The 26,191-nt window shown below is 39.1% G+C and overlaps 1 protein-coding gene across 1 annotated transcript in view; it reads right to left on the reverse strand.

Annotated features, from left to right (window-relative positions):
• Positions 1–26,191, reverse strand: part of INTS9 (integrator complex subunit 9) — a 106,606-nt gene that overhangs the window by 68,623 nt on the left and 11,792 nt on the right. The window contains exon 2 of the mRNA XM_066278604.1: positions 2,469–2,596. Within this exon, the coding sequence (XP_066134701.1) occupies positions 2,469–2,596 (128 nt within the window). The remainder of the gene's footprint in view (positions 1–2,468; positions 2,597–26,191) is intronic.

A 26,191-nucleotide genomic window follows, 5' to 3' on the forward strand; every position in this document is an offset into this window, starting at 1 on the left:
TAAAGAAAGGAAAAAAAAAAAGAGAATGTGCAACTTTAAAAAAGGAAACCAGGAATGCATTATCATGGAGGCAAGTGCTGCAGAGTGACGGTCAAGCAGGATGAAGACTGACACCCGGGCATTCTAGCTAACGACATGGAGGCCACTCGTGCCTTCAAGGAGAGGTGCTCTGTGGGTGGTGTGGGAAAAGCACAGAGTAGAGAGAAGTTAGGAATGCTGAAGGAAAAAGCAGAGTTGAGAAAAGGTGAAATTTTTTCTTAAATTTGAAGTTATACGTGACGGAATCCCCCGGCCAGGTACTTTGGTTGGTTAGAGAGTCCTCCTGACATGCCAAGGTTGCAATTTGATCCCGGTCAGGGTATATATGAGAATTGACCAATGACAGCAGGAATGAGTGGAACAACAAATTAATGTTTTTCTCTCTGCTTCCCCTCCCTTCCTCTTTCTCTAAAAAACTAAAATAAAATAAAACAACAAAAAAGTTACTGAGCACAATTAAGTGGGATAAACTGAGTGAAGATGGAAAGGTTCAAGATAAAGGAAAAATTATAATAGCGAGATGACTGAAGAGTGAAAGAGCTGGAATCCAGGGAAGAAAAAAGGGATTCATTTACACAACAAATATTTACTGAGAAGCTACTACATTATCAAGAACTGTTTTAGGCACAGAGGATAATGTGGAGAAAAAAATAAAACCCTTGCCCTTATAAATCTAACCTTCTAGTGGAGAAGAAGATATATACATACATATAATCCATGTATGTATATATTATGCAGTGATAAGCACTGTGAAGAAAAATAAAGCAGGATGAGGGGATGGGGAGAAACTGGGGATACTATTTTAGCCACGTATATCATGAAGGTTTCTGAATTGAGCAACAGAAGGTAGTTTTTGAAAGAAACTATGTGGGTTGTCAATCATCCCACTAGCTATAACCTCCCTCTGAGAGAAAACCAATGCCAAGGGGTAGACAACAAAGTGGATTCTAATGCTGAGACAGGGTTGTGAGAATACAAGAATTAGGTAAAGACAAAAAGAAACAGGAAAGGGAAAGTATAGCTAGGACTGTCTGCCTAATTTAGGTTTTGAACACCTAGATAATTCATGACCCCACAGAAACTGTAGGTCCTTCACAGTACCTTGTATTTTATTTTTCTTAGTAGTTGTCAATACATATAGTTGTGTTCTTAACACAAGTATAATGAAATCTTCAACCGTGTAATTCTTTTTTTCCTACAGACTATAAGCTCCATGAGGAAAGGAAAGTTGTCTTGTCCCCTAGTCCAACACAATGCAGATCCTCAGTAAACAACAAATAAATAAACATTTTAATATTTGGGGTGCTGGGGGGGACAACACAGTAATTTCAGTCTTCTTTAATAAGAAATAACCTGTCATTCATATTTGTTGGAAGATATATGTGATCCAGTGCTTAAACCAATTATAAATATATATATATATATATATATATATATATATATATTTTTTTTTTTTTTTTCTCCTTCCTCTTTTGTATAATATCTGTGGATGGTAAATGTATTTCTAAGTGCTAGGTGTGATCATAACTGAATTTTATGAGCTTTGCATAACATGTAAGCTGAAATTATCTCTGACCTTGTCCCCATCACCTTATTTACAGCCCTTAGCTCAAGGGGGGAAAAAAATCAATGGCTGATTTTTACTTTTACTTTTTCTAGATGGTTCATAGGGTCATTGCTATGAATAATCATTGCACACAGTGATGTCTTCAGGAGTGAATGAGATGCATTAGATGATTTACTTAACTTGCTATATGCTCCAGTGCTCTTAATCTGCTTTAGATAGTTTTCTGTTTCCCCTCTTATATGTGGTATCACATTTGGCTACTGGGAGTATGTCTGCTTCTGAAAGTTACTGCTTCTTTTGTAAATTGCTGTCTTAAAATAACAGCAAGCTTCCTAGATGAGGTCTTAGAAGAGTAAAAAGCACTGACTGTAGGCCTGGGATAATCTATCTGCTTTAAAACATGGACTTTGGCTTCACGTACGATTCTATGATATCTACAGCTGACTAGTATAAAAATAATGCATAGCTACCTATCAAAAAAAGCTGTCAGGCTCTATGATGTCAAGTCCCTGCAAAGACAGTTAAATGATTCTAAAATTCAATTCTTGGGCTCATCAGTTGACCATTTATCAGCTCTTATATGAATTAGCAAGAAAGATGAAATATACATGACCTCACTTGCACTGAGCAGTTGCAGGAACATTTTAAAGAATCTCAGAAGTTATAATAAAGAAGTCAATCAATAAATCAATACCATGCTTTCCATCAACCCAGACAAAGAAAATTATTTTGATGAAAAACATCTTTAAGAGAACAAAGTAAACTTAGGACAACACACAGGGTACTGGTAACCTTTAATATAAATGGGTGCCATTTTTCGGCAAACTGAAGCTCATTTTGTCTCAGATGTATCAGCACATACCTTTGAACAAGTGGCAAAGGAAGGAAATTGAGGGTGGAAGTCATGTCCAGTCCACAGTCCAGCATAATGGTGGTTGACTTGAATTTGAGCACATTGCATGGTAAGGTTGGGTGCCCCGACAGGCAATACTGAAGAAAAAAAATCACTTTCATTAATAATCAGTTACCCAAAAGCTGAAAAAGTATGGTAAATTAAGTTAAACTGATCTTCTCTTAAAAGAATCGTATGTAAATTCAGGTAACTTTCTATGTGGATTCCACCCTTTTACAGCAGTTCAAAATACTCAAAAGTCTCAGATCATATCCTATTTTTCATAGGGCACCAAGTAATATCTGAAGCAAGCACAGTTTTGGAGGGGCTGTAATTACACTAAATAGAAAATTTCCAGGCTACAGTGACCTGCTCCGCTTTCACATGACACTTCCAAATTCCCACTGTCCCACTAAATGTAAGTACTGCCTAACGCTGTGGCAGTCAATTATATTCTAAAGCAGTTCCTTAAACTGTGCTATAGGCTTGATTTTCTCCTCCTGTAAATAAGGGATTTTCCTCAAAGAGAAAATGGCAGGGGAGGGTTAACAAACAAGCTCCAGTAAGGAGTGCTGGCTCAACCTCGTCAGAAGAATGAGGCTAAAGGACAAGAGACTTCCCTGATGTTTAGATACTAAGCAGGAGAGAGGGATACCTACTCTCAGCCAATTGACAGTCTCTTGTTGGGGGCAGCAGACCTCAGAAGTCAAAGGGGCATAAGCCACAGTGCAGTATTCACAGGAGAGTGATGAGGCAAGACAACACACTGACCGCAAATATCTATCATGTCCTCCTCAGTGTAGTCGGGATGACAGATCCGCCACACTGGAAATTATTTATATGGGATGCACCCTGTGTCGCCTTTTATAATTCGATTGCTGCTCTGAAGAGAGGAAAGAGGAAACAGACCTTTACCCCACTTCTAAAGTCATTACGTACAGCAAGGCCTGGAAAACGGAGGGACCAATGTCCTTAATCCCTGGACAGTACATTCCTTCTTTCTGATTTGAGTACAAGTCCAGCACAAGCCAGAAAAATATGACATCAATATCAGGCCCCACATGGCCACAGGTGCTCAGGCTAAGACCTCCCAGGTACTTGTTGCTGTTGCTTTTGCCACAGAATAAATGTCCCTTTTTCTCCAGAGGACATTAAAGAGGCTGATGATTTCTTAAAACTGCATGTCCTAAAAGGGATGAGGCCTAAATCCAAGAAATTGTGGGTATTTCCCAAGCTTCTTTATTCCAAGTTTATGTATCATGATTATATTTTCCAAATGAAAATACACAACTCTTGGTCTGAAAGATTCAAGGTTACTTAAAATAAAAACAGTACAAATTATTTAAAATTTTAATTGTCCTTTTAAGGTCCAGGAAGCATGATTTGCCTAATTATACTTTTGCATAAGTTCATTCTGATAGGTATCAAAATTACAAGAAAAAATTTTCCTTTTAATCCCTACCCTATACTTCCACTCGCTCCCCATTGCTAACTTGATCTTATCCCTATCTAATAATTTTTTGTTAAAGATAAACTGTCTCATAGGATTGGTGGTGGTACAGTGGAGAGAGAATCAACCTGGGACACTGATGGCCCAGGTTTGAAACCTCAAGGTTACCAGCTTGAGTGCAGGCTCACCAGCTTGAGCATTGGGTTAATGGCTTGAGTGTGGGATCATGTCTTTTGATTGACATGATCCCATGGGCTTGAGCCCAAAGGTCACTAGCTTGAGCAAGAGGTCACTTGCCTGGCTGGAGTCCCCAGGTCAAAGAATATATCAGAAGCAATCAATGAACAGCTAAAGTGTCACAACTACAAGTTGATGCTTCTCATCTCTCTCATTTCCCATCTCTCTCAAAGAAAAAAAAAGAAATAGAATGAAATATATATAATATAATGATTATCTCTGGGTAGAATAATACTGTGTATTTCTCTTCTTTCTACTTTCTATATTTTCCAAACATTTGACAGTAGCACTTACTGCATTTGTATAGTTAGAAAAAACAAAACAAAACAAAACTGGAGATCTAGGCAGCCACGCTGAATGACAAAATTTTTCTTATCTTCATTTTTACATCTAAATTATGGATAACAAGGTACACCAGAAGACAAAAGGCTGACATGTAAAAGCTGTTGCTCAAAAGATCTGAGGTAAAAGAATTGAGCTGAAAGACTCCATCTGCTCCTGTCACTCAAGGATAAAGAAAGGTGAGGAACATTTTATAAGGGCCATAACCGAACGGGAGCTTTTCAGAGCATTGACTAGGATGACAGACCTTTATCTCACTAGTTCCATTTTTACAGATGAGGAAATCGAGCTTTACACGGCTGCGTGGGTTGTCTGAGAAGTGCCAAAGACACACAGCAAGGTCCCCTGACTAAAGATCCCACTCATGTTTCCCAAATTGCACCACTCACTTTGTAGGTCAACTGAGTCTCCTGAGACACACAGTGACTGGCCCAGGTTCACACAACCAGTAAGGGAGACACCTGCAGTTTCCCAAAGTTTGCTGGTTATTTCTAATATGCTGCCTGCAATCACTTGAGACTAGTACACAAAACATCAGTCATGTGATTTTAATTTTAAAATTAGAAATAAATCTGTATTACAAAAAGTTTGAAAAACAGCAGAAAGAAAAAAATGTATCCACAATCTTTTTTCTATTCCTTGTTATTTTTCATATTTGTAAAAGCTGTAATTTTAGTGCATATACTGCTCTACGTGCTGTTTTTTAAACACATGACAACTATGTTTTCTTTGTCTATGCTGTATCATACTTCACTTTTATTGGCTGCCTAAGTAAACATATCGTTGCTTGTTTAATCATTCCCTTACTGTTGAACATTTAGGGTTGCTTCCACTTGTTCTATTACAAACATGGCTGTGATGATCACTTCAGTACTTAAGGTTTTTTTCCATATTGGACTATTTTTTTAGAGGATTCCCAGAAGTGGCATTAACTAGGTCAAAAAATATGAGCATTTTATGGCTCTTGAAATATGTGCCAAAATGCTTTCCAAAAAAGGCTGAACCTATTTACAATGTCATCAGTAATACACCAGAAGATCTGTTTCACTGCTTACTCCTATCAGCATTATGGTCAAAACCATCTAGAATCTACACCAAAATGCAGCTGTAATGTTAGTAGTAGCTGCCTAGAAGCAATTAAACGGACTTAAACAGGAAAGTCAACTACATAATAAATGGCTTTAATTGTGAGAGGCAGTTTGGAGAAATGATTGAAAGCAGGAATTTGAAGTAAGATTGCCTGTGCCCAAATCCTGGTTGTGCTCATTATTAAAATGTGATGTGGGGAAAGTTACTTAACTTTACAAAGACAGTTTCCTCATATGTAAGATGTAGTAACAGAAGCTCCTGCTTAAAGTTGTGAGCACTAAATGAAGGGATACAGCCCCTGATACAGAGTATATGTTCACTAGTATAGTAGTTTCTATAGTTATAGAATCATTAATGGGCCAAAGAGTCTACTTAAATTTGGAGGAATAACTGATAGCATTTTAGAGAAGCAATTCTATTCGAAAATGGTATTCACTATCCCACAGGTAAAGAAATGAACAATTTTACAAATACTGTCTGTTGGTAGTTGCCCCTGCAGGAAGATAAAATTACTGTTGAATACACAGTGAATATTCTAGCCACTATAAGGTTTTACAATTTGAAATTTTTTCTAGCATAACAAGCACATAGCAATGCTTGTGCAATAATAATGTTAATATTATTTCTATTTAACAGAAAGTTAAAATAAATCAGGTTTATAAGATATAATAAATCTTATAAATGAGAGCAAGTTAATTTTTATTATTTTTTATTAAATTTATTGGGGTGACATTGGTTAATAAAATGAAATAGGTTTCAGATGCACAATTCTACAATACATCATATATTGACTATGTATTCATCACCACGAGTCTCCTTACAGCATCATTTACTCCTTTATTCTCTTTTACCTCTCTCCCATCATCTTTTCCCTCTATAATCACCATACTATTGTCTGTTTCTGTCCTCTTTTTTCTTTTGCTTGAAGAGACAACTACTTAGCTTTTTCTTCTAGTTACTTCTGTATTTCTCAATAATATGGTTATACTGTTACTTCTTAATTTCTTGGGTTTTAGTTATTATGTGTTTATTGACTTTTCTACTATGGAAGAGATCCAAAAGTTTGATGACATTTTTGCTATGCTTTGTAATCAAGGAATGTTCAAAAGAATTTATCACATTCAAATAAATGCACGTGAAGGCAACTGCCAAATTCCTTACACTAGATAAAAGAAATTGCAAATTAAAGAGAAGTTGGTGTATCTAACTTTGTAATATACTGATCACTACAATCCTTAAAGCACTGGGTCATGGTTTAATTCTCAGTGTTGTTTTTTCGCTCAGTGCTATGTAAATAAAAAACATGTTTTAAGAGAATTGTAGGGTCAGCGAATTATTCTACACTTTTTTGTAGTTAGTAATTATTTACTGACATTTCAACCAACTTCTTTGCTCACCAAACCTTCTTGTATCTCATTTCTTCCTTTAATATATATACCACCTGTAGTGATGGTATTCAAAATGGATCTCTCTGGAAATTTCCTAATTTTGACTCTACTCCTTAACAGTGATGGTGTTGAAATTATAAGGTAGCAAACTACCACAGAACACTAAAGATAATAATCCAACTGTCTTCTGTCATTTGTTATCACTGATGAGAAATCTGCTACCAGTCTAACTGCTATTCCATTACATGTTATGATCAAAATCTTCTCTTCTCTATGAACGTTCTGAGAACTTTTTGTTTTGTTTTGTTAATACATCTAATATATGAGGACTCGTCTTTCACAACTGTGAAAAAATGTCAGCCATTATCAATCTGAATATTGTCTCCCTCCTTCCTTCCCTCCCTCCCTTTCTTTTTCTTTAGGTGAGAGGAGGGTAGACAGTGAGGTAGACAGTGAGGTAGCATATGCCCTGACCAGGATCGCCTGGCAACCTCGTCTAGGGCCGATGCACAGTACAGGGCCATTTTTAGCACCTGAGGCTAACACACTCAAACCAAGTGAGCTATCCTCAGTGCCTGGGGCCACGCTTAAACCAACGGAGTCACTGGCTGTGGGACTGGGGAAAAGGAAAAAAGGGGGGGGGAGAAGCAGATGGTGGTTTCTCCCATGTGCCTTGACCAGGAAACAAACCCTGATGTCCATACACCAGGCTGATGCTTTATTCACTGTGCCACTGGCCAGGGCCTCCTTCTAGTTTCTATCAGTGGAATGTCTATATAATGTATGCTGCTCATAAAAATTAGGGGATATTTCAAAATGAAGAAGAAGCAATAAAAAAAAGCATTTAATTTTTTTATTAAACAAAAGAATGAGAAAAGCAAATGACAAGTCAAAGTTGTTTGATTATGCAAATGAGATGCAAACCCAAATTTTATTCCATTGGTGAAAATACACTATACAAAAGGCTGAATGTACTGGAGTATCTGCATACTCCTTGATCTCCTAATTTTTGTGAGCAGTGTATGTTCTAATGTTTCATTTTACACTCAATCTCCATGACTCTATAATCCGCTCATATTTTGCTTTTTAGTTCTGTACAGTACATTCTGCATACTTTCCTTAGCTCTAACACAGGGGTCGGGAACCTTTTAGGCTGAGATAGCCATGAACGCCACATATTTTAAAATGTAATTCCGTGAGAGCCATACAATATGTTTAACACTAAATACAAGTAAATGTGTGCATTTTATGTAAGATCAACACTTTTAAAGTACAATAACTCTCTGAATTCTTTTTAATAACGTTGTTATGCTGTTGCTAACCAATGATGAATAAAGTACTTCTTATCATTAATGTGACTTTTGGTGCTGCATGGTTTTGCTGATGGCTTTGTAGTCTGGTTGATATGTGGTGAGGTTAAGCTTCATTCAGGTGTTGAGACTTCCATTCGTTAAATGTGATCGTAGGTTGGTCTTAAAGTTCTTTAGATGTGAGAGACTGCTCACATGCATGCGTAGAGCCAAACATTGTCAGTACAGCAATACTCACACGCTGCACTGTGTGGTATGTGACGGGAAGTGTGCTCCAAGTATTGACAATCAGCTGGTCCGCGAGTTGAAGTTTTTTCATTTCTCCCCACTTGTGTTTGCTCGCCAACTCTGCTTGCTGTTGTGCAAGTCTTTCCAAATCTTCATCAGTGACTTGAACTTATTCACCCACATGTCTGAGGCCTTCAGAAGGTCAACAGCTCATAGCTCAAAATCTCTGAAGGAGATACTGGGGATGTAACTCAGGTAGGCGCTGTCCACTGCATACTTGTGTGGATGGGTGATGAACTTAAAAAAGACGAGTGCACTCACGAAATTGTCCAAGGCATGCTTTGAATGACTGCAGAAGATCAAGATGTTGAGCAGGGTCACTTGCTGTGCATGCATCTTTAAACTCTCCCAGTTTTTCAAAGTGTAGTAAATGACCTGTTTCAATGTCTGCGATGAAGAGTTCCAGCTTGTTTTCAAATGCAAACACTGCTTGTTGAAGGGATAAGACCGTATTTCCAAAGCCTTGCATTTTCACATTGAGCTGGTTCAGATGTTCAGTCATGTCCATGAGATAGTAGAACTTCAGGGGCCACTCAGTGTTAGCTAATTCAGGATGCTTGACGTTTTTCATTTCAAGAAAAGTCCAGATTTCGCTCAGACAAGCAGCGAAACAGCTGAGCACCTTCCCTCTTGACAACCAACGCACATTGCTGTGCAGAAGCAGACCAGGATAATTATTCCCAACTTCATCCAGCAGTGTTTTAAACTAGCGATCATTTAAAGCTTGAGCAACAACCAAGTTGACCACCCGAATGACCAGCGACATCACCTCACCAAGCTGCTAGCCACACATCTGAGCACAAAGCGCCTCCTGGTGTAGGATGCAGTGAAAACTTAGGATGGGTCGTCTCTTTTCATGTTCACAAAGAAGCACTATGAATCCTTTGTTTTTCCCCACCATGCACAGAGCACCATCAGTACACACCGAAATAAGTTTATCAGATTTTTTTCTTTAGCGAACTCAGTGAAAGACTTAAAAAAAAGAGCCACATCTGGCTTGCGAGCCATAGGTTCCCGACCCCTCCTGCTCTAACAGTTTACTAATCCTTTCTGGGTTTGTTTGTTTTTTTTGTATTTTTTCTGAAGTTGGAAATGGGGAGGCAGTCAGACAGACTCCCACATGAGCCCGACCAGGATCCACCCGGCATGCCCACCAGGGGGCGATGCTCTGCCCATCTGGGGTGTAGCTCTGTTGCAACCAGGGCCATTCTAGCGCCTGAGGCAGAGGCCATGGAGCCATCCTCAACACCCGGGCCAACCCTGCTCCAATGGAGCCTTGGCTACGGGAGGGGAAGAGAGAGACAGAGAGGAAGGAGAGGGGGAGAGGTAGAGAAGCAGATGGGAGCTTCTCCTATGTGCCCTGGCCGGAAATCGAACCTGGGACTCCTGCACGTCAGGCCGACGCTCTACCACTGAGCCAACCGGCCAGGGCCCTAATCCTTTCTTCAGTGGGTCAAATCTGCTGTTGAACTCATACACTGAAATTTTCAATGACTGCATTTCTAGAAGTTCTCTCTCTTTTTTTTTTTTTGTATTTTTCTGAAGCGAGAAGCAGGGGGGCAGACAGACAGACTCCCGCATGCGCCTGACTAGGATCTACCCGGCATGTCTGCTAGGGGGCAATGCTCTGCCCATCTGGGGCGTTGCTCCATTGCAATCAGAGCCATTCTAGCGCCTGAGGTAGAGGCCATGGAGCCCTCCTCAGCACCTGGGCCAACTTTGCTCTAATGGAGCCCTGGCTGCGAGGCGGGGGTGGGGGGAGAGGGAGAGAAATAGAAAGTAGAGGGAGAGGGGTGGAGAAGCAGACAGGTGGTTCTCCTTGTGCCCTGGCCCAGAATTGAACCCAGGACTTCCACACGCCAGGTCGATGCTCTACCAGTGAGCTAGCCGGTCAGGGCCTAGAAGTTCTTTAAAAAAACACAACAGAAAACTAGCATCTTGTTTCTTTCATTGGCTTGAGATCTTCATATATATCTTAGCCACTTTAAAATATTAATTTCAACTCTCCAATAGATTGTACAACTGTCTCACGTTCTTGGGAGTTTTATAATGTCTGCTTATTCTAACTCATGATGAATTTCATTACTATTGTTTTAAAATTGTGAATTTTAAACCCATCTTTGGTGATAGTGTATCTGTGGTAATTCTATACAGAATGGATTGGGCAGGTCCCCAAGAAATATCACCATCTTGAAATCATTTTTGTGTTGATTTCTCAGTTTGAATAGCTACACTCTACAGGAAAACATACAATTCACTTTCAACACTCTCAAAGCACTGACCCAAGCTCCTTGCAGACACAATCTTCCATACTGACCCAATGAGCAAATGAATATGATATTTTTCTACTATTAATACTTTCATTGGGGTACATAGCCCTTGGGAGTTTTCTCATTACTGATTTTGAAATATGCTTTTCTGAATATTGTATCTATTACTAAGAAGACTTATGCTATGACCTCAGCTTTCAGCAAATCTTTTTATTAATTTTATTGATTTTTAGAGGGAGGAGGGAGGGAGGGAGAAAGAGAGGGAGAGAGGAGGAAAGGAGAAGGAGAGGTAGAGGGGATAGGGAGGGGAGAGGGGGAAGGAGGAAAAGAGAGAGAGAGAGAGAGAGAGAGAAAGAAAGAGAGAAGGAGAGGACAGAAAGAGGGGGGAGAAGCAAGAAGCAGCAACTCATAGTTGCTTCCTTTATGTGCCTTGACCAGGCAAGCCTAGGTTTTGAATTGGTGACCTCAGTGCTCCAGGTCAATGCTTTATCCACTGTGTCACCACAGGTCACAGCAAATCTAATACTTTAAAAAGCTGCATGAAGACAAAGTGACAACCAGCCAATTTAATCTCAAATAAATTTTCAAAAGCAACATGAATTACTGTAAACTTCATTAAAAATACACAAGAATTTGGCAGTTTGGTAAACATGGCAAATTGAATTTCAGTATCAATAAATTGGCTTTGGGGAAGAAGACTGTCTTTTGCAAAAAGAACTATAGGCTAAAACATTGGATGTTATCCTTTTCCCTAGACTTGGTTAAAATTATATATATAATTATAATATGGTGTTTATTTAAGTGTTAGGCATTCTCCAAGAACTTTACATTTAGCTCCTATTTAATCCTCCCAAGAATGCAATGAGATAGTAATAATTTTCCCACCTTAGAGATGAAGAAAATAAGGCACAGAGAAATTGCATGTGTTACCAAAGTTGTAAGGATGTGCCAGCACCTAAACCCAGGACAGTGAGATCCAGAAGTGTACATTTTTTTTTTTTTTTTTTTTTTTTTTTGTAACAGAGAAAGGGAGAGAGATGAGAAGCATCAATTTTTCATTGTGACACCTTAGTTGTTCATAGATTGCTTTGTCATATGTGCCTTGACTGGGGGGCTACAGCAGAGTGAGTGACCCCTGGCTTAAGCCAGCGACCTTAGGTTCAAGCTGGTGAGCTGTGCTCAAACCAGATGAGCCCAAGCTCAAGCCGGTGACCTTGGGGTTTTGAACCTGGGTCCTCTGCATCCCAGTCCGATACTCTATCCACTGCACCACCACCTGGTCAGGCCAGAAAGTGTACACTTAACTACCAAAACATGCCACGCTACACAGGGAAAGGAACTGTCAAGAGATTCAAAAAATTTTGCAGAGATAATGTACTTAAAGGCCATACCTTCAGCTGATTAAGAATGAAGACTGAATTTATAATTTATTGTTTTTTTTTTTTTTTTTTTTTTACAGAGACAGAGAGAGAGTCAGAGAGAGGGATAGATAGGGACAGACTGACAGGAATGGAGAGAGATGAGAAGCATGAATCATCAGTTTTTCATTGTGGCACTTTAGTTGTTCATTCATTGCTTTCTCATATGTGCCTTGACCGCGGGCCTTCAGCAGACCGAGTAACCCCTTGCTCGAGCCAGCCACCTTGGGTCCAAGCTGGTGAGCTTTGCTCAACCCAGATGAGCCCGCGCTCAAGCTGGCAACCTCAGGGTCTCGAACCTGGGTCCTCTGCATCCCAGTCTGATGCTCTATCCACTGTGCCACTGCCCGGGTCAGGCTGAATTTATAATCTAGATGTGAACAATGAAAATTAGTTATATGGCTAACTTAAAGTAAAGCAAGGTCCCAAGCAGATTAAATTATTAAATTGGTCCGCAATCCATCACAAGTAATAATTTTCTTTTGCTGGGTTTTTCCTTCCATTCAAAAAAAGGTGATAGGAGTCTCTCACTATAAAGTAGTTTTACTGCTAAAAGTGCCTTTAAATAGCTGTAATGTAACTTATAACCTCTGGGTTGAGGTAATGCCAAAAGCTATTTAATCTTGTTTGGAAGAATTGCACAGCATCATAAAGGGGCTGTTTTTTCATAGGTAATAGTGTTAATAAAGTTGTAAATGACATCACCATCTCCCCTCCCCCTTTTCTCCTCTCTCTAAACCAACTCATATATCTATTGTGGAGAACTGTGAGCAGAGAAATGAAGGTCAGTTGCCTTTTCTCCCTGGCAATAAAATAAAAAAAGTGACTTTGGTTGTTTCTGACACAAATATAACATGAAAATATTTTTGTGTAATGGTTTTGTCTCCTGGTACAACATCAGAAAGCCTTATAAGAATAATTTAAACATAAATGAATATAGAGGAAAACAAATTAAATAGATTCAGAGAATATATTTGGAAAAAATTCACACTGATTCATGGCAAAAACTCTTACCAAACTATAAATGGAATGGTATTTTCTTTAATCTGATAAAAGGTTCCTGACTAAATCTTACATGATAGTTAATAATGAAGCATGAGAAACAGTTTCTTTCAAGTTAAGAACAAAACAAGAATACCCACTATGGCTAATTAAATTTAAGACTATACTGAAAATACTGTACAATGTGATAAGATAAGAAAAATAAAAGATGTAATGAGAAATAGAGAAAAAACTGTCATTGTTCACAATGATGATGATATAATAAGAGATTGTGAAAACACAGTATTACAATTAATAAGATAGTTCATCAAGGTTGTTGGACACAAGAATCCATGTACCAAAATTAACTGAGGTGGGGTTTTTTTGTGACAGAGACAGAGAGAGACAGATAGAGGGACAGATAGGGACAGACAGACAGGAATGGAGAGAGATGAGAAGCTTCAATTCTTCGTTGCAGCACCTTAGTTATTCATTGATTGCTTTCTCATATGTGCCTTGACCAGGGGGCTACAGCAGACCAAGTGACCCCTTGCTCAAGCCAGTGACCTTGGGCTCAAGCTGGTGAGCCTTGCTCTTACCAGATGAGCCTGTGTTTAAGCTGGTGACCTTGGGATTTCGAATCTTGGTCCTCCATGTCCCAGTCTGATGCTCTGTGCCACTGTGCCACTGCCTGGTCAGGCTAACTGGTTTCTTATATGCCAGCAATAAATAATTAGTAAATGCAGTAAGAATTAAAATAGAATACCATTTCTATTGCAAAAATTAAATGTAGCAAATTGAAGCTTCTCATCTCTCTCCATAAATAAAAGTTAAAAAAAGGAAATATAAAATCTTTACCAAAAAATTATAAAATTCTACTTAAAGATAATGGTAACTAGACAGAAAAATAAACTATTACAAAAATTAGCAGTTTTCACTATCTATGTTTTTATAGAGCTTAAGAATCATACAGAAAAGACAGAAGCTAAGATTAGTAAGAAAATTAAAGAATAATGATTAAGAGTATTTAAATTTTATGATATTACAATTTAGTATAATGTAATTAACAGTAGGATATAGCACTGGGATAGCTAACAGACCAATGAACACATGTATCTAGGAGTCTGACATATGATAAAAGCAGCATTACCAATATATGGTGCTGGGAAAGTTTGTAACCCATTTGAAGAAAATTACTTGAGAAACAGAAATGCAGAAACAATTAATGAAGATATGAAAAGATGCTTAATATCACTAGTATCAGGGAAATACAAAATAGGACCATAATGAGAAAACCTTAGATTGGCTACAATTAAACAGGATGAAATACTAACTATTGGAGAAAATGTAATAAAACTAGAGAATAAAGTGGTATAACTCTGGAGAACAATTTGGCAACATCTAATAATGCTGGAAATATACAAACCTTAACATATACCAATAAACACACACATGGGTATAATACACAGCAACTTGAGGAAAGTAGTAACCTCTGGAGAGGGAGGAAAACAAAGATTGTTGATCTTAGCTTTAGATACAACTTGTCCTTAAAGGGGGCAGGGGAAACAGGAGAGCTGATTCTCCTTCTCACCCCCTCAAAAGGGCAAACTATCAACATTTATCTAATATTAGTAATGAATACAAAGTTGTCTTTTCTGTATTGTCATCAGATACTTCCGCAGGCATTAGAATTATGTAACTATACCTTTCCTACTATTGTGAAAATTTGTAGTGCTATTTTCCTTATGAAAAAAGTCTCATGGTGCAAAAATAAATCTAAGTGATCATAATGGAAAAAATGTTTTAGCATTAGTATAGCATTTGCTAGATATATTTGTTAATTTTCAAGGAAACTGTGCTCAGTAGTGACAATGGTCCACAATTTTCATTTTGATATCACATTTAACCCTGATGCAAAGTGAACAAGACTTAAAACTGCTGGCATGGCAATGGAATGCAGTACAAATGTCACCTCAGGAGACGGATGATTCAACAAGATACAGCCTTGGGTGGGGGTAGAGAGACAGAGGTAACTCCAAGATTTTTAAATTGGTACCCTTAATGAACTTCCTGATGCTTTCTAGTGTTATGAAGTTTGGCAAAACACTTCTCTAATAAGACCCAGCATGGCTTTATAATTTTATGATAAAATTTTCAAATGATATAGATAATTATCCAATTACCAGAAATGTCATATTAATATAGTAGCTATATTTATAAATATACATGTTCATAAAAATACCCATCAATGCTGATACTTGAAAAGGAATTCTAAAAATAAAAGTGGACCTTAAGTTAGAGAGGAATAGGACCCGGAAGGTCTATTGTATGAATCACCTTCACTAACAACAAGAACTACTGGTAAATATTCTCCAATATTTAATTAACTGAGTAAATATTAATACCCCAACAACTGAGTAAATATTAATACCAACGCGACTGTCAAGGCCCAAGATCACACAGTTAATAACAGACTGAATTTGCACTCAAATCAGCACAAGTTCTAAATGCTTTCTCTTAAATCATTTCATTAGTAGGAATGAGAAAAACTAGTACACTATGCTGAGTGACAGATTTAATATGGATAAAAGAGTTGGATAGGGAAGAACAATCAAAAGATCTTAGACATAAAAGTGACTATATTTTTTCTAGTCATCTTTTCTTACTGCTCCCTCAATAAAGTTTCCCTAATGTACCACTATCAACCCCCTGCTGGATTACTTCTAGGGCAGACAGCTTGGAATAGACTGATAAGAGAGAGCATTTGATTAGCTGATTCAGACTACTGACAGTCATTTCCATGTCCCTGAGAAGTTGCACACTAGCATATTTGAACATTTTTAAATGTGGTAGTTCTTGATGATAAAATCCACCAAGTATTTTATTTTATTTGTTTTTCCCCCCTATAGTCTAGCTTAGGATCATCATACTTTTGCTTCCATAAAAATCATAAAATATTAGGGTTAAAGTGACCTTGAATTAAAAATGCACTATTTGCCTGACTAGGCAGTGGTGCAATGGATAGAGCGTTGGACTGGGACGTGGAGGATGACGAAGGTTCGAACCCTGAAGTACCAGTTTGAGCGCAGACTCATCTGGTTTGAGCAAGGCTCACCAGCTTAAACCCAAGGTTGCTGGCTTGAGCAAGGGTCACTTGGTCTGCTGTAGCCTCCCGGTCAAGGCACATATGAGAAAGCAATCAATGAACAACTAAGGTGCCGCAACAAAGAATTGATGCTTCTCATCTCTCTCCCTTTCAGTCTGTCTGTCCCTCTCTCTGTCTCTGTCACAAAATAAATTTTTTAAAAATGCACTATTCAACAAAAATACAATGCATGCCACATACAATTTAAAATTTTCTAGTAGCTAAATTTAAAAAGTAAAAGGATCAGGTTTAAATGAACTTGAGACAGCCTGTCTGTCTCTCTTACTAAAAAAAATAAGTGTGGGCCCTGGCCGGTTGGCTCAGCGGTAGAGCGTCGGCCTGGCGTGCGGGCGACCCGGGTTTGATTCCTAGCCAGGGCACAAAGGAGAGGCGCCCATTTGCTTCTCCACCCCCCTCCCCTCCTTCCTCTCTGTCTCTCTCTTCCCCTCCCCCAGCCAAGGCTTCATTGGAGCAAAGATGGCCTGGGGGCTGGGGATGGCTCCTTGGCCTCTGCCCCAGGGGCTAGAGTGGCTCTGGTCCTGGCAGAGCGACACCCCTGGTGGGCAGAGCTTCGCCCCTGGTGGGCGTGCCGGGTGGATCCCGGTCGGGCGCATGCGGGAGTCTGTCTGACTGTCTCTCCCCGTTTCCGGCTTCAGAAAAATACAAAAAAAAAAAAAAAAAGTGTGGCTCATGGAGACACAGTCTATGCTAACTTAAGAGGGTGTGTACGATTCTGAGTGTGTCAGGGAAAGAGGGGAGTACAAACTACTGAGACTTCCTGCTTTATACCATACCATGCTGAGTTAAACTGCTTCCACTGAGCCAAATTTGCCTAATTGGGAACTATTAACCCTGCTAAGAATTTTGGGCCAGTCCCTGAAAACTCAAGAGACTTCTATAAATATACTTCAATTTTATTTGGTAATCTTTCACTTTCTTCCACTTTATATCTTGATTCTAGTTTGCAAAAGAGCTGTTAAATGTGCCAATCATACTCACTGTCAAACTGGCTACACAGCTGTATAAAGTAGGAGATAATTTTTCCACTTGAGCAGAAAATCTGTAGCATGCATAGTGAACACAGAGAAGCCACTTTCTGGTTGGAGAGTGGCTAAATATCACACCCAGCTGGGTAACTGACACTTATGGCAGCTCCCTCCTACTTATCCTGTCCTCTGACTTGGCTTTCCATAAAAATGAGTAAAGCAGCAGCAAGTGGTCATAAAAAGCACCCGCAACCCCAAGACAGAGAAGCTCAGAAAGGGTGGGAATATTACCAGTAAATCTGAAGGATGAGAAAGGGAAAATGGGCAGGGGCTGACTTGAGAATAAACATTGTTTGCTGTCTGGCAACAGAGCTTCAAAAATGTTAAAAAGTATGGTAATTATAGTTTATTTAAAATTTTCACAGAGCTATATATATATCATGAAAAATATTTTTTAAATTGACCAGAAGCACATATGTACCAAATTGGTAAAAGTGGTTACTGCTGGGTAGAGGGTGGTTGATTATATTGGCACCTTCACTTTTTACTTTTGATACTCTGTACCCTTGATTTATTCTTTGAGACATTAACCAGACTGCCCTGGTTGGGTAGCTCAGTTGGTTAGAGTGTCAGCCAGCTATACCACGGTTGTGGGTTCAATCTCTGTCTGATCAGGGCACATACAAGAGTCAACCTGACCAGTGGTGATGCAGTGGAAAGAACATCAACCTGGGACACTGAGGTCCCACATTTGAAACCCCAAGGTCGCCATCATGAGTGCGGGCTCACCAGCTTGAGCATGGGGTTGCTGGCTTGAGCGTGGGATCATAGACATGACTCCGTGGTCACTGGATTGAGCCCGAGGTTGCTGGCTTGAGCAAGGGGCCACTGGCTTAGCTGGAGCCCCCCAGTCAAGGCACATATGAGAAGCAATCAGTGAACAACTAATGTGCTGCAACTATGAGCTGATGCATCTCATCTGTCTCTTATCTCTGTCTCTCTTGCAGGAAAAAAAAAGTAAACCATGAATGCATAAATAAGTGAAACAACAAAGTGGTGCTTTTTCTCCCTAAAATCAATAATAATAAAAAAATTTTGTCCTAAGTAGGTAATTCTGACTTTGCATTTGCTAAGCTCGCTGATGCTTGTTTTGAAATTTCATTTTAAAGCCTGACCTGTGGTGGCGCAGTGGGTAAAAGCATCAACCTGGAACACTGAGGTCGCTGTTTCGAAACCCCGGGCTTCCCTGGTCAAGGCACATATGGGAGTTGATGCTTTCTGCTCCTCCCTCCCTTCTCTCTCTCTCTCTCTCTCTCTCTCTCTCTCTCTCTCTCTCTCCTCTCTCTAATATGAATAAAATCTAAAAATAAATAAATAAAATAATTAAAAAAAAGAAATTTCATTTTAAAAATATTTTCTATAACTGAAATGAATTATACATTTTGAATTCACATGAGTATGTAAGATATAGTTCTCCTAACTCCTCTGTCCAATTTCCAAAGGGATTAATTTAAAGGCTCAGGTGGGCCTGACTAAGTGGTACACAGTGGTTGGAGTGTGCTTAGGATGCTGAGGACCCAGGTTTGAAATCCCAAGGTACTGGCTTGAACAAGGGGTCACTGGCTCAGCTGGAGCCCCCTCCCCACTTTTTGTAGAATAGTAGGTTACTGATAGGTAGGATCTGTATGTTATTTCTTTTGTATGCCCCAGTGTCAAGGAGGTTTTATACAAGTTAGGCATTTAATAACATTTGTTGGATTTGTGTTATTCTTTCTCAAAACTGTTAGTTTTAACTATAGCATAGTCGTTCATCAACAATTTCTTCCTATTGGATCTACATAGTTTGAATCAAATACAGCTTAAAATAAATAAGCTACTTGTCCAGGGTTCCAAAACCCTCTTTGTTCCTATAGAGGTTTTTTCTGGTGTGGTAATCATGTTTATTTTAAGAGACTGATTTGTTTACATTTCTTGCTTTTATCAGGCCTGTCTCTTAAGTACAGAGAGGGAAACTATTTCTGGCTGTTCTGTTTTCCAAGAAAACCTTACAATTTTCTTTTAAGGTCACAAAAGTCTTTTACTTCTATGAGTCTGCTATGTACCACGTAAGACTTTAAGTTATAAAAACCATTGTTTTCTCAAAAGTCTGGAAAAAGCTTACAAGATATAATTAACTGCCTAGAATAAACAATACAACATAAATAGATCTTCGCCTCAGAAAATAACTTACTGTTGGGCTATGTGAAAGAATCTCACTTTATCAGTGACTGGAAAATTCTGCAGCAGAAAAGCAGCTACAGTAAATTAAAATACACAAAAATTTCAAGCCACAAATCACTATAACAGTGGCATGCTGAGTTCAAGAGGCATGTCCACTCACACCAGAAACAGAACAGAGATGCCTACCACCACTACTCCTAGTCCAAACTATTCTGGAAGTATAAGCCAATGTAATCACACCATAGGGGGAAAGAAATGAGGTTTAAAAAATTATCTCTATAAACACCTGGAAAACCCAAGGAAATTAACTGGAAAAACTACTAAAAATTAAAATAGAGAAACTCAACAAGGGGCTGTACAGAGAGTAGTAATTTTAAAAAAATACTCCTTCTATATGTAAACTATGTAGGAAAAGATTCCAAATACAGTACCAATAAAAAAGATATATATATTTTTTAAAGCACAAGAGGGGGGTGGAGAGGGAGACAAACAGAGACACACAGGGACAGACAGACAGAAAGAGAGATAAGAAGCAACAACTCATAGTTGACTCCTTAGTTGTTCATTGATTGCTTTCTATATGTGCCTTGACTGGAGGGTTACAGCAGAGCCAGTGACACCTTGTTCAAGCCAGTGACCTTGGGCTCAAGTCAGCAACCTTTGGGCTCAAGCCAGTGACCATGGGTCATATCTATGATCCCATGCGCAAGCCAGGGACCCCGTGCTCAAGCTGGTGAGCCTGTGTGCAAGCTGGTAATTTTGTGGTTTCGAACCTGGGTCCTCAGTGTCCCAGGCCAATGTTCTACCCACTGTAAATTGCCTGATCAGGTAAAACTTTTTTCAAAAAAAGTTTATAGAAAAGACATTTCTTGTTTTCAGATTCAATGATATGTTGAAAGAAATAACTCAATTCTCTCCTTATATTTTTATAAATGTAACTTGATTATAATAAAAATATAAAAATAATTTTACTGAGAATAATTCTAAATTTTATATGAAAAATAAATGTTTCAGAACAGTGTGGAAAATTCTGAAGTGAAGAGCAATAACTGGGAACAAATACTACAAGATACTAAAATATACTCTAAAGCAGGAGTCCCCAAAGTACGGCCCGTGGGCCGCAGGAGGCCCCCTGAGGCCATTTATCCGGCCCCCGCTAAACTTCCGGAAGGGGCACCTCTTTCATTGGTGGTGAGAGAAGCATAGTTCCCATTGAAATACTGGTCAGTTTGTTGATTTAAATTTACTCGTTCTTTATTTTAAATATTATATTTGTTCCTGTTTTGTTTTTTTACTTTAAAATAAGATATGTGCAATGTGCACAGGGATTTGTTCATATTTTTTTTATAGTCTGGCCCTCCAACAGTCTGAGGGACAGTGAACTGGTCCCCTGTGTAAAAAGTTTGGGGACCCCTGCTCTAAAGCTACCTAAGATAAAATAGTTTAGAGTTAGAACATTAATAGAATAAAGTTGGAAGGAAATGTGGGTTTGTTTTTTTTTTTACAAGGACAGAGAGAGAGTCAGAGAGAGGGATAGATAGGGACAGACAGACAGGAACAGAGAGAAATGAGAAGCATCAATCATCAGTTTTTCGTTGTGATACCTTAGTTGTTCATTGATTACTTTCTCATATGTACCTTGACAGCGGGCCTTCAGCAGACCGAGTAACCCTTTGCTCGAGCCAGCGACCTTGGGTCCAAGCTGGTGAGCTTTGCTCAAACCAGATGAGCCCGCGCTCAAGCTGGCGACCACAGGGTCTTGAACCCGGGTCATTCGCATCCCAGTCTGACGCTCTATCCACTGCGCCACCGCCTGGTGAGGTGAAATGTGGATGTTTTTATACACATATGAAAGCATGTACCACATCTTACACATAATGAGAGAAAAATAAAGTATAATTAAACCATTTTTTCACTTTCGAGTGAAAAGCAGTTGTTAATATAAAATGATCTGTGAGATGCGTTTCTAACTTAAAAAAGAAAAAGGAATATGCAAAACCAGTGAGCAGTATCTCATCATTTATATAAAACATACGTACAGAAGGTTGGAAATTACAGAAATGTGTAAAAGCCCACAGAATGTCTTGGAAGGATACACTAGACACTGATAACTGAGACTGTTCTGCAGAGGAAGATAAAGTTAGAAAAGGATCTTTTCACAGTTTTAAAATCTGTTGTATAAGCCCTGGCCGGTTGGCTCAGTGGTAAAGCGTCGGCCTGGCGTGCAGGGGTCCCGGGTTCAATTCCCGGCCAGGGCACACAGGAGACGCGCCCATCTGCTTCTCCACCCCTCCCCCTCTCCTTCCTCTCTGTCTCTCTCTTCCCCTCCCGCAGCGAGGCTCCATTGGAGCAAAGATGGCCTGAGCGCTGGGGTTGGCTCCTTGGCCTCTGCCCCAGGCGCTAGAGTGGCTCTGGTCACGGCAGAGCGACGCCCCTGAGGGGCAGAGCATCGCCCCCTGGTGGGTGTGCCGGGTGGATCCCAGTTGGGCGCATGCGGGAGTCTGTCTGACTGTCTCTCCCGGTTTCCAGCTTCGGAAAAATACAAAAAAAAAAAAAAAAATCTGTTGTATAACCCCCCCTCAAGTTAAACAATGTACATGTATTAACTATCTAAAAAATACAAAAAGATGCTCAACACCATAAATCATTAGGGAAGTGTAAGTCAAAACCACAGTGAGATACTGCTTCAACCCATTATGTTGTTATCATAACAAACAAACAGAAAATGACAAGTCTGGCTAGCAGTGGAGATGTGGAGAAATGAGAAGCCCTGTGCGTTGATGGTGAGAATGTAACATGGTGCAGGTGTTGTGGAAAACAATATGTTTGTCCCTCAAAAAGGTAAAGTAAACTGAGACTTACTATGTGATCTAGCAACTCTATTTCTGGGTACACAACAGTCCCCCTTATCTGCAGGGGATACATTCCAAGACCGCCAGTGGATGCCTGAAACTGGATAGTACTGAACTCCACATATACTGTTTTTGCTATACGTATGTACATCCATCCATCCATATACACACACCTATGATAAAGTTTAATTTATAAATCAGACACAGTAAGAGATTAATGACAATGAAAATAAAGTTATAACAGTATGCTGTAATGAAAGTTATATGAATGTGGTATTAAGTAAAATAAGAGTTACTTGAACATAAGTACTGTGATACAATGATAATCAATCTGATAACCATGATGGCTACTAAGTGACTACCAAGCAGGGAGAGTAGACAGCACTGAGTCACTAGACAAAGGGATGATTCACATACTCCGTGAGAGTGGGACAGTGTAAGATTTCATCATTCTATTCAGAATGGCACACAATTTAAACTTAGAAAGTATTTATTTCTGGAATTTTCTATTTAAGATTTTTGGACCATGATTGACCATGGATAACTGAAACTAAACAAAGCAAAACGGGGGACTACTGTATACTCGAAAGAACAGAAGCAGACTTGAACAGATATTTGTACATTCAGCCATGTTTTATAGTAGCTTTAGTTACAATAGTCAAAAGGTGAAACTGCCCAGGCAAGTGTCTATCGACAGATGAATGGACAAACCAAGAGGCAGCTACATACAGTGTAATATTATTCAGCTTTAAAAAGGAATTCTAACACATGCTACAATATGGATGAATCTGGAAAATATGCTAAGTGATGTTTTGAGATGGATGGTAGTGATGACTGCGCAACAATGTGAAAGTACTTAATGTCACTTAATTATACATTAAACATGGTTAAAATAGTAAAATTTATGTTCATGTATTTTACTTCAATCAAAAAAAAAAAGTAATGCACAAGTAGAAAATCTGATGAGATCTATAGCAAGTAAAGAAATTGAATTAGTCAATTAAAAATCTTCCTCGCCTGACCAGGCTGTGGTGCAGTGAATAGAGCATCGGACTGGGATGCAGAGGACCCAGGTTTGAGACCCCAAGGTCGCCAGCTTGAGCGCGGGCTCATCTGGTTTGAGTAAAGCTCACTAGCTTGGACCCAAGGTGGCTGGCTTAAGGGGTTACTCAGTCTGCTGAAGGCCCACGGTCAAGGCACATATGAGAAAGCAATCAATGAACAACTAAAGTATAGCAACGAAAAACTAATTGATGCTTCTCATCTCTCTCCGTTCCTGGTTATCTGTCCCTATCTGTCCCTCCCTCTCTGACACTCTCTGTAAAAAAAAACAACAAAAAACAAAAAACAACTTCCTCAAATAAAAGTCCAGACGCAGATGGTTTCATTGATGAATTCTATTAAATATTTAAAGAAGAAATAATATCAATTCTTCATACACCTTCCAGAATATATTGGGGAGGAAACATTTCCTAATTCATTCTTTGAAAACAATATTTCTCTGATACTAAAGCCAAACAAAGATATCCTAAGAAAACTACAGAATAATATCTGTCATAAATGGACCTGCAGAAGTCCTCATCAAAATATTAGCAACCAAATCCAGCAACATATAGAAAAGATTATACATCATTGTCCCTGGCCGGTTGGTTGAGTGGTAGAGCGTCGGCCTGGCGTGCGGGAGTCCCGGGTTCGATTCCCGGCCAGGACACACAGGAGAAGCGCCCATCTGCTTCTCCACCCCTCCCCCTCTCCTTCCTCTCTGTCTCTCTCTTCCCCTCCCGCAGTGAGGCTCCATTGGAGCAAGGATGGCCCTGGCGTGCTGGGGATGGCTCCTTAGCCTCTGCCCCAGGCGACAGAGAGATGCCCTGGAGGGGCAGAGCATCGCCCCCTGGTGGGCAGAGCATTGCCCCCTGGTGGGCGTGCCGGGTGGATCCTGGTCGGGCGCATGCGACAGTCTGTCTGACTGTCTCTCCCCGTTTCCAGCTTCAGAAAAATACACACACAAAAAAAGATTATACATCATAAGTGGAAATTATCCCTGAAATGCAAGATTGATTTAACATTCAAAATTCAATTAAAGTAATACACCATATTAATACAATAAAGGACAAAAACCATTGATCATTTTGATATTCAAAGGAAAAACATTGGATAAAACCCAAGATCCACTCATGATAAAAATGCTGAACAAACTAGGAATGGAATGGAACATCCTCAACTTGATAAAGGGCATCTACAAAAAACCTATAGCTCACTTCACATTCAGCAGTAAAAGACTGAAGGTTTTCCCCCTAAGATAGGGAAAGGGGAAAAAATGGAAAGGACACCTGCTTTCTCCACTTCTATTCAATACTATACTGAAAGGTCTATCCAGTGCAATTATGCAAGAAAAAAATAAAAACATTAGAAAGAAACATGTACACACAATAAAAGTAGCCACAAAGTGTAACAATCCCCATGTCTATCAATTGGTACATGAAAAATAAAATGTGGTATATTCATAGAGTGGAATATTATTGAACAATACATGCTGCAACACAGATGAATCTCAAAAACACTATGCTAAGTGAAAGAGGTCAGACACAAAAAACTGCATATTGCATGAGCCAATTTATATAAAATGACCAGAAAGGGCAAAGCTACAGACAGAAAGTAAGTAGATTAGTAGTTGCCTGGGAATGGAGGTAGTGATGAGGACTAACTGCCCATGATTACAAGGGATCTTTTTTGGAGTGGTGGAAATATTCTAAAACTGAATTGTGGTGATTTTTACACAACTCTTCAAATCTTCTAAGTCATTGCACTGTACCCTTTGAATGCATGAATTTTGAGGGATGTAAATTATACCTCAATAAAGCTGTTTAAAAATGTAAAATAAAAAAGCTGTGGCCAGATAGCTTAGTTGGTTAGAGCAGTGGTCCCCAATCCCCGGGCCACGACCGCTACCGGTCCGTGGGCCATTTGGTACCAGTCCACAGAGAAAGAATAAATAACTTACATTATTTCCGTTTTATTTATATTTAAGTCTGAACGATATTTTATTTTTAAAAAATGACCAGATTCCCTCTGTTACATTCATCTAGGACTCACTCTTGACGCTTGTCTCGTAAGTTCGACAATTATATTTAAAAATACCACAGTTTTTATGCCGGTCGCATAATTTTATTTTGTACATTTATCCGTCCCACCCTAAAGGCCTGTCCGTGAAAATATTTTCTGACATTAAACCAGTCCGTGGCCCAAAAAAGGTTGGGGTCCACTGGGTTAGAGCATCGTCCTGAAGCGCAGAAGTTGCCAGTTTGATCCTCGGTCAGGGCACATACAGGAACAGAGTGATTGATGTTCCTGTCTCTCTCTCTCTTCCTACCTCCCTATCTCTCTAACATCAGTAACTTAAAAAAAATTTTTAAGTAAAAAAAAATGTAATTACAATAATAGTATCTTTACATTAATACTTCTGCTTGTTTACCCATATTTCTACATGCTGGAAAAAAATTATGGGAAGGAAGAGTTATTAAGTTAGAACATCCAATTATGTCTTCCTCTATTTTACTAGAATTGAAAATACAGAAATACTATACAGAAATACTAAGAGAACTCCTGCTTAGGCCATAAATCTGAGAAATGGATTATTTATTAATGCAAGACATTTTTTTATTCACCTTCCTTTATCCCTTCATAAACATAAGTGATGAAAAATAAACTGTACCTTAA

This window comes from Saccopteryx bilineata, chromosome 1, assembly GCF_036850765.1.
Source record: "Saccopteryx bilineata isolate mSacBil1 chromosome 1, mSacBil1_pri_phased_curated, whole genome shotgun sequence".
Lineage (NCBI taxonomy): Eukaryota > Metazoa > Chordata > Mammalia > Chiroptera > Emballonuridae > Saccopteryx > Saccopteryx bilineata.